General features: G+C 30.5%; 1 protein-coding gene and 1 pseudogene across 1 annotated transcript; both read left to right on the top strand.

Moving 5' to 3' along the window:
• The first annotated feature begins 10,050 nt into the window (after positions 1-10,050).
• On the top strand, positions 10,051-11,530 carry LOC118060295 (endochitinase WIN8). Its single transcript, XM_035073507.2, has 3 exons — positions 10,051-10,475; positions 10,594-10,756; positions 10,998-11,530. Exons 1-3 carry the CDS (start codon positions 10,085-10,087, stop codon positions 11,404-11,406), a joined length of 963 nt encoding a protein of 320 aa, XP_034929398.1. The 5' UTR covers positions 10,051-10,084; the 3' UTR covers positions 11,407-11,530.
• A 3,071-nt stretch (positions 11,531-14,601) lies between these two features.
• On the top strand, positions 14,602-15,290 carry LOC118060300 (uncharacterized; annotated as a pseudogene).
• The last annotated feature ends 328 nt before the right edge of the window (positions 15,291-15,618 follow it).

Raw genomic sequence — 15,618 nt, 5'->3', positions numbered from 1 at the left:
AAGAGCATTCTTGCTTTAATAGACAAAGAAAAGTGTCTCCAAAGGAAGATAACATGTATCCTCATTTAAATACCTAACCATTCAGAGGTAATATTAAAGCCCCAGCACAAAATAGACTAGTATACCTAGAATTGATGACTACTTCCTTAAACACCACTAGGGCTGAGGTGTTTATAGCAATTAAAGGGAAGGAGTTTGTGCAATACCCATCACCCATGATAGGATGTAGCGAATTAGAATCATGTGGGTGCCCTTCGGGTCTTCCCTGAAAGGGTCGGTGTGGATTTGATGGAGTTTTTGGAATTAAGATTTACGCTGAAAAGGTAAGAAAAAATTAAGACAGACAGAGATTAACTATTTAATTTCGAGCTTAGTGATTAAAAAAAACACGCAGGTTAAGAATTACTAGAAGAAACAGGGAAAGTGATTTGCAGTACAGAGGAGAAAAAAAAGGCTGAGGACGGGATGCCAAGATCAATCAAACTGTTGATAAGGTATCGAACTGTTTTCATGATAGGGTGCAGCGTTGCAATGATTTATGTAAATGAGCCATCAGACTGGGCAAACATAAGAGGTAGAGGAAGAGTCAGAATCCGATCTCCGAACTATTTTGAGCTCTAGATCTTCACCTTCTAATTCATGAATCAGGATCTCACATGAGGTTCTCATCAATTGCAGGGACATTAATTTTCTTTTTTGCCTTGTATTTGTTTTGATAATGTCCAAGCTTGCCACAACATCAGCAAACGTCAACGGAGAATAGGTGGTAAAATTGGTCTTGCAAGTGAGGTTAGGAAATATTTAAGGTCTTGGAAGTTAGTGAAAAAGGCAACGCACAGGGACTTGAAACCTTCTCTGCCTCTCAAGAGAGATTGCTTCAACCTATTTTAACATTACGCAAATATTGTTAGTTTCATGGTCTTCTTGAGAGGCAGAGAAGGTGCGGCAATTTTGCATACCCTTCACTAATTTCCTAGACCTTAAATATTATTAAATAATAATAACAACAACAATACGCCGGATCCTAGACCCAAGTTTCACTTGGTTCTGACATATTATTATTATTATTAATTATTAAATTAATAATAATAATAATAATAATAATAATAATAACCAACCTCTGCTAGACATGTGGCAACACTTACAAGACCTAAGGAACTTGGGTCTGACACCCTACTTGACCTATTTTGGTTGAGTCTTATAAGCTTGTTAGACCCATGTTACCTGGGTCTGACAACCTAACATGATTAAAATAAAATAAAAAAACATGATTGTCTCAATCAATTCAAATGCAAAATCCATTCGCAATCTCTTAAATCCAACAAAATTCAAAAGCAATAATTAAAATAAACAATCCATCGCAGTTACTGGGTACTTATACAAACCCAACGTTGTGATAGAGTATTTACACCTGCGCAGAACGAAGAGAAACAACAAAGAAATAACTGTTATCCTGTGCAAAATTAATCAAAATCCCATTCATCTGTACAAGATCAGCACTTTTCCAAGAACAACCATGTAAATTGTAGGTAAGGCTTGTATATATAACTACTAGATCCTCCATATTGAACAAATCAAGAGAATGACAGCCCACTAAATATTCATTAACAACAAACAACCCAACAACCCACAACACGCCACATCATAAAAAAATTACAAAAAGCAAATTGCTCATGATTTATTGCGAGAACCAATCAATTTCTTCGTGATAACTATTGCTCGAATCCAAAGTAAATATACTCAAAATTTATAGTACATGTCTTAGCTTTTTTTAGTGTTTGTTATGATTATTTTATAAAATGCTTTTTTTATATATAGTGGCGCACGTTGAAAATTTTTTAGCAAAAAAAATAAGTTAAAAATTGAGTAGCAACATATAGCTTGCATAGATTACCCTTTTTTTTAGTCCAAATCACGGTTCGTATGATTTATAAAGATAATGTTCTTTTTTTACATAGAAAATGATAGAATTTGAGTCGAAGAGACTCAAACTTATTTCGTACCATTTTCTTCACGTGTTTCCCGCTTTTGTATTCTCTAATTTAATTAGTTTTAAACTTTATACCCACCCAAGAAAAAGCTGGCAGTGATAATATATTTAATTAATTCCAGCTTAATCATCGACCTCACTAAAGGAATTTAAACGTATAATTTTGTGTTCGTACATGTCTTGATGTGATGTTTGTATTCATTTATTAAACATGTATAAATTTTATCGATAATGTTAAACCAACAAGACCAACAATAATAAAATGTGATGGAGTATTTGAAAGTGTGATAATAATTGTTTTTTAAAGTATTTTTTATTTAAAAATATATTTAAATAATATTTTTTTTATTTTTTTAAATTTATTTTAGAGATCAATATATTAAAACGATCTAAAAATACTAAAAAAAATTAATTTGAAACAAAAAATTTAAATTTTAATGAAAAATAAGTTGAAACTCAATGTCAAGCACCACCTTAAAAACATGAGATGGGACAACCTCGTTTTATAGGATTTTATTGAGTTAATGATTATTGATCCTTTATCAGTGATGAATGTTTCTCAAGCTCTAGGTGCGAGGACTTGCCAACAAATGTACACTGTCTAGAATTCGACAACGATGGATAATGACAGCCTTGCATAGACAACGATGAATTTGGGAAGCAGCGTGCAACGGTTTGTGCGAGTTATTGAGCTCTTACCTTGGCATGGACGTGGAGCTTGGATCATGGACCTTCTAAGCTGGTAGCAAACACGGTAGAGACTGACAATTGGGACTGGCAATTAGACATGCTGATTATAGGTTAGTTGTGGCAGTTATGAATATCAAGATCATAAAGGACATGGGGCTGAACTTGGGGCAAAGCTGGGGTTGCTTTACAAGTTGCTAAGATCATGGGAACATGGAGGAGAAACTGCTGAATACTTGTTGTAAAAAAGGCCACTAAGTTCATGAAAAACACGGGGGAGAAAGGGCCCTATTATGTCCTGAAAGATAAGGATGATAGTTGTGGCTTGTAATTCACATATCTTTATTCATGAATATGATGGAAAACATTGGTTGTGTAGTATGCAATTTTTATGTATAATACACCCACACACACTTATATTGTGTAATCCTTTGTTTGTGAGATTAATAAAGGTCAAGAGATTTTCTTGTATTTTCAATGTACTTTGAGTTTATTTACTTGTGTTTGTTATTTGCTTATGACAAGGTAATTATGGGAACCTTTTTGGGTGAGCGAAACACATAATTGTAGGTAAACATAAATGAAAAAAGTGAGGTAGGGCTTAGTCTAGTCGTTTAAAGTTTGTGGGCACCTCCCACGGGCCTTTAAATGTCGTGCATGCATTTGTTCTTTATATATATAGTCAGATGTCAAATTGTCCCTGATATGATACAATAATAATAAAAAGACCTTAGGAAAACTATAAGAAAACCTCTAGAAAACAGTTTTAAATTTTTTACCTTTGATGACATTTTAATCATTTAACTATTTTAAATTTCTTTTTTATTGTTTATACATGTCCAAATATAAAATTATCCTTCATCTTATATTATAATAACAAAAAAAATCTTTTTTGAAGTATCAAATTGCTCTTTAATGCCAGTACTGAAGATTTTGTTTTGAAAAGCATTTCAATAATTTTACTTTGTATTCAGCTGGGAAAAGATATAATTATCCTTCATCAATTTACAAATAAGTAAAGTGTTATATGAAAAGATATTGATGTTGTCAATAACTAGTTATAAGTTTTTTTCAAGTAGCGACAAAAATATCGTTAAATAGTTTCGGTGAATGTTATAGGTAAGATTGATCGAGGCTAAAACCCATGATATTTTAAATGACCTAAAACGTGAGCCTCCCCTTAAAAACAACGTCCTCGTCAATGTAAATAAAAAAAGGGAACAAAATACGTCACTTCACCCGTGGCATTATTAACTCCAGAAACCAAATCGTTTTGCCTTTTTGACACGAGATTGAAAAGCCGAGGATATGCTCGAGAAAAGTGAGACTAATTCATTCACGCTGTTGCTTTAAATACCCCTAGTCAGTATTTGCAATTCGGTGTCACATGGCTCGATCTTTTACTGCTTTATAGCCGACTGGCGCTATCTTCGGATCGGATAAAAAAAAATTAATATAAAAAAAATGTAATCCCGAGCTTCATTAACTGATTTTTTATTTAAAAATATATTAAAATAATATATATTTTTTATTTTTTTTTAATAATATCACATTAAAACTATTCGAAAATATAAAAATATTTAAGTGATTGACAAAAACATGATTTTATTTTAAAAAAATTAAGATGATATCTTTTTTTGTATATAATATTGAGACTACAATATATTATATTGACCCGAGCTTCACTTGAGAAGTTGATTTTTTTAATTGAGATTTGTATTTTTTTTTATTTGCTTTCTATAGAGTTATCCCGATGTCATGACCCAAATTGTAAGTTTGACAAGTTTACTTGGCTTGATTTGGATATTTTTCTAGTTTTGTTCTTCAACATTTGGTTAGTTTAAGAATACGGATATCATAATTCTTTTTTATTTTTCCTTCTATTAGGTTCTCTCATTCGCATAACTCAAGTTGCAAGGTTTGGTGGGCTTGCTTACCTAGATTTACATGCTTTGCTATCGTTTTTTTTTTTTCTAATTGATTCTTTTATTATTATTATTATTATTATTATTATTATTATTATTATTATTATTATTATTTTATCCTTCAAAATTGGGTTTTTTAATTGAGCTTCGTATTTTTTCTCAATTTGCTTTCTATAGGATTATCCCAATTTTATGACTCGAATTGTAAGTCTGACAAGTTTACTTGACTTGACTTGAGTTATTTTTTTGTCATCTTTTCAAATTGATTTTGTTGGTTTAGGATTTGGTAATCTTAATTCTTTTAATTTTTCCTTCTATTAGATTATTTCATTCATATAACCCAAGTCGTGAGGTTTTATAGGCTTATTCATATTTTCTAGGTTTTTTTATCATTTTTTTTATTTTTTAGTTTTATTCTTTTGCGTTATGTTATTTTGGAATTGAGTTTTGTGATTTCTAAGTGGTTGCCCTGATTTCACAATCCAAGTTGCGAGTTTGGTAGGCTAACTTGAGTAAACTCATGTTTTTGCTATTTTTTTTTAATTATTTTTTCATCTTTCCACATTATGTTATTTTGGAATTGACTTTTGTGATTTTTCTTGATTCTCTTTTGATGTAATTATCCCGGTTTCATGATTTTGGTCATGATTTTGGTAGACTAACTTGGGTAGACTCAAGTTTTTGTTTTGTCTTGTTTTTAAGTTGATTTTTTTTTTAATTTCATCCCTTAACATTAAGTTGCCCTGGTTTTGTGATTTTTTTCAATTTGATTTCTAAGTGGTTGCCCCGGTTTCAGAACCCAAATAATGAGTTTGGTAGGTTAACTCAAGTAAATTCATGTTTTTGTTTTATCCTTTTTTAAATTGTTTTTGTTTCTTTTTTTGTTTCATCTTTCTGCATTATGTTATTCTGGAATTAAGTTATGTGATTTTTCTTGATTTTGTTTTGATGTAGACTCAAGTTTTCTTGCCAAATTTCTTGCACACAATCAAAGTTTGAAGCCTTTTTTTTTTTTTTTCCCGGTCTATCTTCTTTCAATTCTATCATTTCCTAAGAAATCAAAAACTTTTGGCTTCTAAATAGGATCAAATTGTCCAAAATAAATTTTGAGGACCAAAATAAATTATTGAAAAATGAATAGTGGGTCAATAATGAATCAAGAAAAATCACATAACTTAATTCCAAAATAACATAATGCGGAAAGATGAAACAAGTTTTCTTGTCAAATTTCTTGCACACCATCCAAGTTTGGAGCCTCTTTTTTTTTTCTTTTTTTTTTTTCCGGTCTATCTTCTTTCAATTCTATCATTACCTAAGAAATCAAAAGCTTTTGGCTTCTAAATAGGATCAAATCGTCCAAAATAAATTTTGAGGACCAAAATGAATTATTGAAAAATGAATAGTGGGTCAAAAATGTTTTGTTAGTGTGTGAACAGTGCTATCTATAGTAAAAAACACATACCCTTTATTGTTTTACTAGATTGGTGACTCAGGATGCTAAATTTTGACTTTAGAATGGTTAAGACTTCACCCAATAAAGTAAAGACTCTCTCATGAAGAGAGATATATCTTAAATCGTAAACGAGACAAACAAATAGAAACCCAACCTTTAAAAACAATAAAATAATAATGCAACTTACCTTAAGTAGGGTGCACTGAGGGTGGTGCGTCTTTTCCTTGCAAAACTAGTGCCTTACCTAGACTCTCATAAAACATAGCTTACTAGTGATCATAATACTAGATGACAACTTCTGAACCTTAATCATAATTTTATAATTAAAACAAAACTATTTTCCTTTCCAAAAACATCACACCTCATCAAAAGGTACGACATAAGCCTCGTTGTTTCCCGACAATGTTGTGGCGCACACCCGTGACAAATACCACTCTTGAAAATTTTGCAGAGCAAAAAAAAAATCAAAAGAATGAGAATGAAATCTATTTGAAAAAAAATTTACAGAGGGTGGAATCGAAAATAAAATGCAACTCTAAAAGTTATCTTAGACTACAAAAAATGGCAATAAAAAATGAAGATAAAATTTGACAAAGTAAAAAATTGGATGAGGATGAAATTAAAAGAAAAATATAATTTCATGAATTATTTAAAAAATATAACAAAAAACTATAAATACAAGTTGAGAGTTGACTTGAAAAAATCAAGTAGCAAGGCACAAACATCGAGGAAAAGAAGGGAAAAAAAGAAGAAAAACATGGTCATCGATGACAAACCAGACCTCTAATCAATGTGCACACCACATATCCAGGGAAATGACGTTAAGACAAAGCTAAAGTCACCCTAAAAAAAGCCCTCCATTTTCCCATCTATTTTGTTTTAATTACAAGGGTAAAAATATTATATTACTGTGTATACTAACCCTAAATAGAAGTTCAAAAATTGATTTCTTCTGAGGGTAGTGTTGTAAATTCAATATACAATTCAAACACAAAATACTCGTCCTGCTCCCAATTAATTTTAAAACACCAAAATTATCTCAAGGCAAAGACTATTTTAACACATGGCAAAGAGCTTTTTTATTTAAAGCCAAGAAGGAAAAAATAATATTCTTGTTCATAGCGAACTACGTTTAGGTGAACAGTATATTCTCCTTCTCTTTTAATTTTTTTTAATATATATAATAGTTCCAATAATAAATTTTTTACAATAAATGGCTGGCATCTTTATGATCTCCATCCTTATCTATAAATACCAATCCTGAAACCTTCTTAAACATCATCAAAACTCACGTAGCTATGGGCACTTACATCTCCGTATAGAGTAAATTATTTTGCAATATGCCTTATATATATATATATATATATATATATATATATATATATATATATATATATATATATATATATTGTAGAGATGACCCCTTTTTTCAGTCCAAATCACGGTTCGGATGATTTATAAAGATAATGTTCTTTTTTTACATAGAAAATGATAGAATTTGAGTCGAAGAGACTCAAACTTATTTCGTACCATTTTCTTCACGTGTGTCCCGCTTTTGTCTTCTCTAATTTAATTAGGGTCTGTTTGGTATTGCGGTTGCTGTTGTGGTTGTGGTTTTAAAAAAGTTGTTTTATAAAAAGTACTTTTAATTGAGGTTGGTTTTAAAAAATATATGTTTGGTTAAAACTGTGGTTGAAATTGAGGCTAAACAAAAAGTAGTTTAATGTGTTTGGTTAAAAAAATGCTTTTCAAATTGAGGTTATAAAACAATTTAAAAATATTTTTAATTTAAATATTGTAGATTTAACTACTATTATTACATCATGAAATAAATAATATTGATATCAAATATTTTTTATTATTCAATTCAATTATTTGTAATGTCATCACATACGAAATCTATCCAACAATGACTATATTTTTCTTAGTTTCTTAAGCATGCAACAACAAAAACTGAATTTTTTTTTACGTCATCAAGCGATATCCTTCTAATTGTTTGAATAAAACACAATTAAAATAAAAATAAAAACTGAATTTTTTTTAGCTGGGTCGGACCCGGCAAGAACATAATTGGAATTGCGATCAAATTTCACAAATGCTACGTCATCATGCGATATTTTTCTAATTTATGTAGTGTTATTAAATAATATTATATACTAGTTTTTCGAGTAAAACTCAATTTTTTTAAAAAAAATTTACAATTTCATTACGTACATAATTCATTCAATAAGGACTATAGTTTTCATAATTTTTTGAGCGTATAATAAAATTAGATAAAATATTATCAAGAATAAAATTGAGATTATAGTATGAGTAAATTTAATTCACCTTAAACTATTTTTTTAACAAATAAAAAAAATATTATTCACGTTCACGAGTGAAATCAATTAATTGCGTTGGTTTTTTTTTTTAAAAAAAAAAAAAACTAAACTTCTCAGGTGAACAGTGCGAGTGAATTAATTCACTCACACTGGTTTTTGAATTTTTTTTTTTAAAAAAAAAAGAAAAAAAAAAAGAGAAACTGCTACAGTGGAGCCATGCTCCACTGTTGAGTTTCAAACGAGAAGCAGCATTTTGCTGCTTCTCAAAAACCACAGGTTTCATGTGGGTCCTACCCACTAAAAGCAATTTCACTCTGCTTACCAAACATAAATTAACGTGGCTGCGGATAAATCTCACCCGCAGCCACGTTATCAAACACCACCTTAGTTTTAAACTTTATACCCACCCAAGAAAAGCTGGCAGTGATAATATATTTAATTAATTCCAGCTTAATCATCGACCTCACAGAGTACATGTCTTGATGTGATGTTTATATTCATTTATTAAACATATATAAAATTTTCGATAATGTTAAACCGACGAGGACCACCAGTGATTAAATGTGAGAAAGATAGGTACTTTTTAAAGCATATTTTTTGTTTAAAAATATATTAAAATATTAATTTTAATAAAAATTATTTTTAATATTAGTATATCAAAAGATAGGTATTTTTGGGTCTGGCGTTAGGATCAAGTTTCTTGAATCTTGGGTTTCTATATATAATTATTTGTATTATACATATTGTTATTTTTATTATAATTAAAAGTATTAATATAAAAAATATTATTATTTGTATTATAAATATTATTTTTTTTATTATAATTAAAAGTATTAATATTTAAAATAATATTATTTGTGTTATAAATGTTATTATTTTTATTATAATTAATATCATTAACAAAATAGCTAATAAATTTGTAAAAACAATTATTATCAATATTGAAAACAAATAGAGATTTGATTTTAAATGAAAAATGAAAAATTATTATTATTATTATTATTAAATTTTAAAAAACTATTATTACTATCAAAGAAAATTCATAATTTTTTTTAAAGATTTTGGCAGAAAGTTAAATATTATGATTAATATTACAAATATTATTGTTGGGGTTGACGTTGCAACCAGACTAACGCTCTTGAATATTCCGACGTTACAACCAGACCAAATACTTTTGGATTTTAGATTTTTAATAATATTTTTTTATTAAAATAAAAGGTGTGCCTGCGGTGTAGCCCGGGCTACCTAACTAGTAAAATATTGGCTTGAACAATACTATTAATCAACTCAATCTAAATCATATCGGGTAAAAGTCTTATTAAAAAAAAAAAAAAACATTGTTTTAGAATTAGAATATACATAGAGAAGAAGTGGTAATGTGGCCTCTTCCATATTAAGAACAATATATTATTGTATGTATGGCCTTTGATCAATGATAAACGTGTCAAGATAATTAGCAGGAGGAAAAATAAATTTTACTCACTAAAATATAGAGAAGAAGTGATAATGTTGCAGTGAAATTATTTCTAATGTCTTATTTAATATTTTCTATATTTTATTATAGATTTAATGATTAAATAGAAATAATGTATTGAATGAAATAATTCAAGAACTTTACTCCCTGTTCATGATCTCCATCCTTCTCTATAAATACCAATCCCGAAACGTTCTTAAACATCATCAAAACCCAAATAGCTATATTCCTGAAATGAGGTTCTGGGCACTTACAGTTTTATCTTTATTGTTGTCTCTGTTACTCGGAGTCTCATCGGATACTCCACTGTGCGGACGGGATGCTGGGAATGCCACATGCCCAAACGACCTGTGCTGTAGCAGTGCTGGTTACTGCGGTTCAACAGATGCTTACTGTTGTGCAGGCTGTCAAAGCCAATGCCATAACTGCATCATCACGGAATCAGTGTTTGAGGAGATGCTACCGGATAGAAACGATTCCCGCTGTCCTGGAAAGGGATTCTATACGTATGATGCTTTTATTAATGCCTCTAAAGCCTACCCTGAATTTGGCATGACTGGCGATGATGACATTAAAAAGAGAGAGCTTGCTGCTTTCTTCGGACAAACCTCTCAAGAAACTAGTGGTAATTTATGGCATACTATAAATGAAACTGCATATTCATTGATTTATGGCATCGCATCACCTCACATTTGATTTGATCAGTTGACTAATTGTTTGCGGTTAACACGGTCGATGTACAGGACGGTGGATAATTGGAGAGGAGACTGCTCCATATACATGGGGATATTGCCTTGTTAACGAGACGAACCCTAAATCTCATTACTGTGATCCAAATACAAATTCTGCTTATCCATGTGTAGCCGACAAGCATTATTATGGCCGAGGTCCTATCCAACTTACGTGGTGAGTACGATATACTTGGGTACAATTTATTTATTTTTTCCCGCATACTCTTTATTCAATTTGATCTTTTCAAACTAGTGTCTCACTTTAAAAAAGTAAACAGATATCTTAAAATTAATCTTTGTTCCTTTATTCCTTGTCCGGGTTAGAAACTGGATATTATATTAAATTAAATTAACGTTGTAGTGATATTTGTTATATATTTGCACTGTGTTAATTCGATATTAATTATGTCGTACAGGAACCACAACTACGGGAGATTTGGACATGAATTAGAGAAAGATTTATTATACCAGCCAGAAAAGGTGGCAAAGGATCCAGTGCTTTCATTCAAGGCAGCACTCTGGTTCTGGATGACTCAACATCCATCAGGTGCACCGTCGTGCCATGAAGTCATCACCGGACAATGGTCTCCATCAGAAGCGGATAAAGAGGCCGGCAGGAAACCAGGCTATGGTTTGTTAACAAACATTATCACTAATGGCAGTGAATGTGCTAAAGACGAGGAAACAAGGGAGCGGAATCGCATTGAGTACTATTTGAGGTACTGCGACTTGTTAGAGGTTGACCCTGGAGACAACCTTAATTGCGACGACCAAAAGCCATTTGACGATAATGGACTCTTAAAAATGGTGGTCAGTACCATGTAGTTTGATGCTAAGGCTATTGCTTGGAATTAGCAAGGACGTCTATGTTCCAAATATAACTAAATAATCCAAGCAATAAATAAATGAATAAAAGGCCAAGACATTTGGCTTGTGTTTGTTACTTATATATTATTACTCCATTAATGGCCAGCTCAGCATGCCAGTATTATATCTCTGCCTGGAATGTGTTCACAAAACTCGTATGTGCTCACAAATGAGACGAGGGCTACGCCCAGAAAATTAAAGGTTTCTTGTCAGATTCATCAATCTTCCAGTGTGTTATTTGTGCAAACCGATAGAAATTAAGAGACATGCCATAAAAAGATGGACCGGGAAAATGATGGCTGATAATAAACTGAACTTCTCCGATCATTAAATGTCCAGGCTCCCCTCTTTACTTGTCTTTTTGCAGATGAAAATATTGAATTATCCGTGATGAAAGGACATGTTATATACCCTCAAGTGATACCGCGAGGGTAGCTCACCCTTGCCTTGACCAGATAGGTTTAGAAGGTTTTGAAAATAGTTGTAGTTGGTTTTTTAAGATGTTTTTTTTTTTTAGAAATGAATTAAAATAATTTTATTTTTAAAAATTTATTTTTAATACAAACGCATTAAAATAATTTAAAAATATTAAAATAATATTTATTTTTTAAAAAAATTAAAATTTTAAAAAACACAAATTCTACCGTATTCCGGACAATTTCGTAATGTGTTTTAATTTTTGCCACGTTTTGAAAGTATAACCTTTCAATTTTCATATCCAAAACAATGTGGCTGACCTTGACAAGACATGCAATTGTTTCATTAGTGAGTTTTTTTTAGCACGGTTAAAAAAATTAGTAAAGTAATACACTGAAAAAAATATTTGAAAATACATCATAATTTCCCAAGTTATTGTTATATATAACTAAAAGAAATCAGTGTTTTAATGTGGATTGCACTGTGCAGTCCACAGTAAAACATTGATCCCTACTACTTTCCCGTTGTTGTTGTTTTTTTTTTTTTCATTTTTTTTTTACTTTTTGCTTTTTTTTTAAAGTATTTTTTTTCTTCATTTTTTCTTTGTGTTTTTTAATGGATATTTTTTTAAATTTTTTTTTGTTAATGTTAAATTTTTTTGAATCTCAAACTTTTATAACATGTATTCCGGGTTTAACAGGTTAACCTAAATTATTTTTTTTATGGTTTTTCTTTTTAATTAATTTTTTTGTTTAATTAATTATGGGTTAACCTGGTTTCATAGGTTAACAAAATTAATTATAGGTTAACCCGTTGATTTTTTTTTCTATGCAGTTATCAAACTTTCATGACGCGAATCCCAGGTTTGACGGGTTAACTTGGTTTGAGGGTTAACCCAATTAATTTAGAATTTTTTTTTTACTTTTTGCTTTTCTTTTTCTTCATTTTTTATTTTTTTTTAATGGATATTTTTTTAAAAAAAATTTTTTGTTAATATTAAATTTTTTTCTATCTCAAACTTTTATAACACGCATTTCAGGTTTAACAGGTTAACTCAAATTTTTTTTTTTTGTTTTTCTTTTTAATTAATTTTTTTATTTCCATAGTAAAACACTGATTTCTTAGGCCTTTTTTTTTTAAGTTGTCTTAGTTTTTTTAGCTGTTTTTTTTTATGTTTTTTGGGATTTTTTTTTGCTTCTTCCTTTAGTTTTTTTTTTAACAAAATTTTTTTGTTTAATTTAGTTTATTAATGTTTAATTTTTTATTTAGTTGTCAGATTTTTATGACACGTTTATCTGATTTAACGGGTTAACTTGGTTTGACAAGTTAAAATAGAATTTTTTTTTTGCTTTTTATTCTTTTTAATTAATTTTTTTCGTTTAGTTTAGTTTGTTAATGTTAAATTTATTTCTATTTAGTTATTAGACTTTCATGACACATATCCCGAGTTTCACGAGTGAACCCAGTTAATTCCGGGTTGACCGGTCAATTTTTTTATTATTATTATTTTCATAAATATTTTTGTTTAATTTAGTTTGTTAATGTTAATTTTTTTTATTTAGTTATCAGACTTTCATGACACAGATCCTGGGTTTAACGGGTTAGCATGGTTTGACGAGTTAACCCAGATTGTTTTTTTCTTTTTAATTAATTAATTTTTGTTTAGTTTAGTTTGTTAATGTTCACTTTTTTTTTTATTTAGTTACCAGACATTCATGACACAGATCCCGGGTTAACTTGGTTTGACAAGTTATCCTAATTTTTTTTTGTTTAGTTTAGTTTGTTAATGTTAAATTTCTTTATATTTAGTTTTTTTTTTCTTCTTAGAGGTTTTTTTTTCTTTTTTAATTAATTTAGTTTATTAATATTAAATTTTTTTCTAAGTAGTTTTCGGATGATGCCTTTAGTTTTTTTTTTTTTTATGCCTTTGACTGTGGATTGCACAGTGCAGTTCACAGTGAAAAGGTTGTTGTCTTTTGTTTTTTTTTTAATTAATTTTTTTCATTTAATTTAAATTGTTAATGTTAAATTTTTTTTCTATTTAGTTATCAAACTTTCATTATACGGATTCCGGGTTTGACATGTTAACCTGGTTTGACGAGTTAGCCCAGTTAATTCTGGGTTAACTCATTAATTTGTTTTTTTTTTAATTGTCAAACTTTCATGATGCGAATTCAAGGTATGACGGGTTAATCAGGTTTGAAGGGTTAATCCAATTAATTTATATATTTTTTTCTTTTTTCTCATTAGTTTTTTTCTTCCTGTTGGTTTTTTTTAACTAATCTATTTAATTATCACACTTTTATGACACAACCTTGCAGCCAGACCCACATCCAATGCTATTGGATCTGGTATTGTAGTTCAGACACTTTTATGCTAAGGGTTAACCCAAGTTTAATTTTATTATTAATATTATAAACATTACTCTTGGATCAGGTGATGTAACCAAAACTGAGACTCTTAGATATAACTTTACAAAAAAACCTAACACTTTTAGATCTTAGCTATTTTTAAAATGCAAAAAATAATTGACCCGCGGTATCGCACGAGCATCTAACTAGTAAATAATAATTTCTACTCGCGATGCGCATCGCGACTCTTATTTATTAGTTGTTATATGCGATACGCACAGATAGCATAGGGAGCCTTTCTCCCCCCCCCCCCCCCCTTCTCGTCTTCTCTCTCTCTCTCCCTCTCTCCCTCCCTCCCTCCCTCCCCACAGCAGCCTGAACTTTTCTTGATTTGTGTAATACTGCGAAGGATGCCTTGTTGCAAACAAAAGAGTGCGTATACGAACTTCAATCGATTTTACGCAGGAAAGGTTGCCGTGAAGTTGGTCTTGCAACTGAGATTAAGAAATATTTTACCCGGAGGAAGACAGTGAACAAGGCGATTCGCAAGGCCTTGAAGGGTATGCAAAACAAAGCCAACTTCTCTACCTCTAACGGAGACCATGAAACTACAACCATTTTTAACATGATAAAAGAGGTTGAAGTAGTTTCTCTCAAAGAATTACAATCTCTCCTCTCCTTCATCTCTGGGCAAAGGCAAAGACCACTGGTTGGTCATCAGTCCCCAAGCTGGTGCACCACAAAAAGGTAGCATATAGATGCGGATGAAGAAACTGATATAAATGAATTCTCTACAGTGGATGCAGCATTACTAGCCTTGGTAGATCAGAACACAAGCAGATCTGATAAAATCAAGGGTGTTCAAAGCCAACTGGAGAATTTAGAACTGTGCATTCAAGATCTTGATAGTGGTCTTAAGTGCCTTATCAGGAATTTGATCAAAAATAGAGTCTCCCTTCTCAACATCCTAAACCATTATTAGCATGAACAATTTTGATATAGTCATGTTTGTACGTTGTAGAAATATACAGGAAATATTCCAAAGACAATGAAATCATAACTCAGTTGCTCAAAGTTTTTCCAAGTTTAGTTTTTTTTTTTTTTTTTTTCATCTTTTCAGATTTCACCTTGTTATGCATTTACAACAGCCTCTTTTCCTTTAGCAGTTAAATGACAGTGCACTTCACAATTGGAGATGGGGGACAGAAAAAGATTTAGCAAATACAAGGCTGTCAAAAGATTGAAGGGTCGGGGCCAGATTAAATACAGCAGAATTAACAAGGTAGAGTCATGAATAAGTTGGTCCAGATATATAATTTGGGACCTTAGTCATTTAACACCTTATGAAATTTAATGGCGCTCACATTGTAGACTCGAATTTCTTCGCATCGAAAGCAATGAA

This window comes from Populus alba, chromosome 4 (assembly GCF_005239225.2).
Source record: "Populus alba chromosome 4, ASM523922v2, whole genome shotgun sequence".
In the NCBI taxonomy this organism is placed as follows: Eukaryota; Viridiplantae; Streptophyta; class Magnoliopsida; order Malpighiales; family Salicaceae; genus Populus; species Populus alba.
The sequence above is the reverse complement of the archived record's forward strand: the minus strand, read 5'-3'. Positions and strand labels throughout refer to the sequence as shown.

Excerpts from the sequence above, each read along its gene's own strand:
- LOC118060295 (XM_035073507.2), top strand. The coding sequence starts at position 10,085 with ATGAGGTTCTGGGCACTTACAGTTTTATCTTTATTGTTGTCTCTGTTA. Across the intron at positions 10,476-10,593 it reads AACCTCTCAAGAAACTAGTG|GACGGTGGATAATTGGAGAG; the intron begins GTAATTTATGGC and ends GTCGATGTACAG. Across the intron at positions 10,757-10,997 it reads GGTCCTATCCAACTTACGTG|GAACCACAACTACGGGAGAT; the intron begins GTGAGTACGATA and ends TATGTCGTACAG.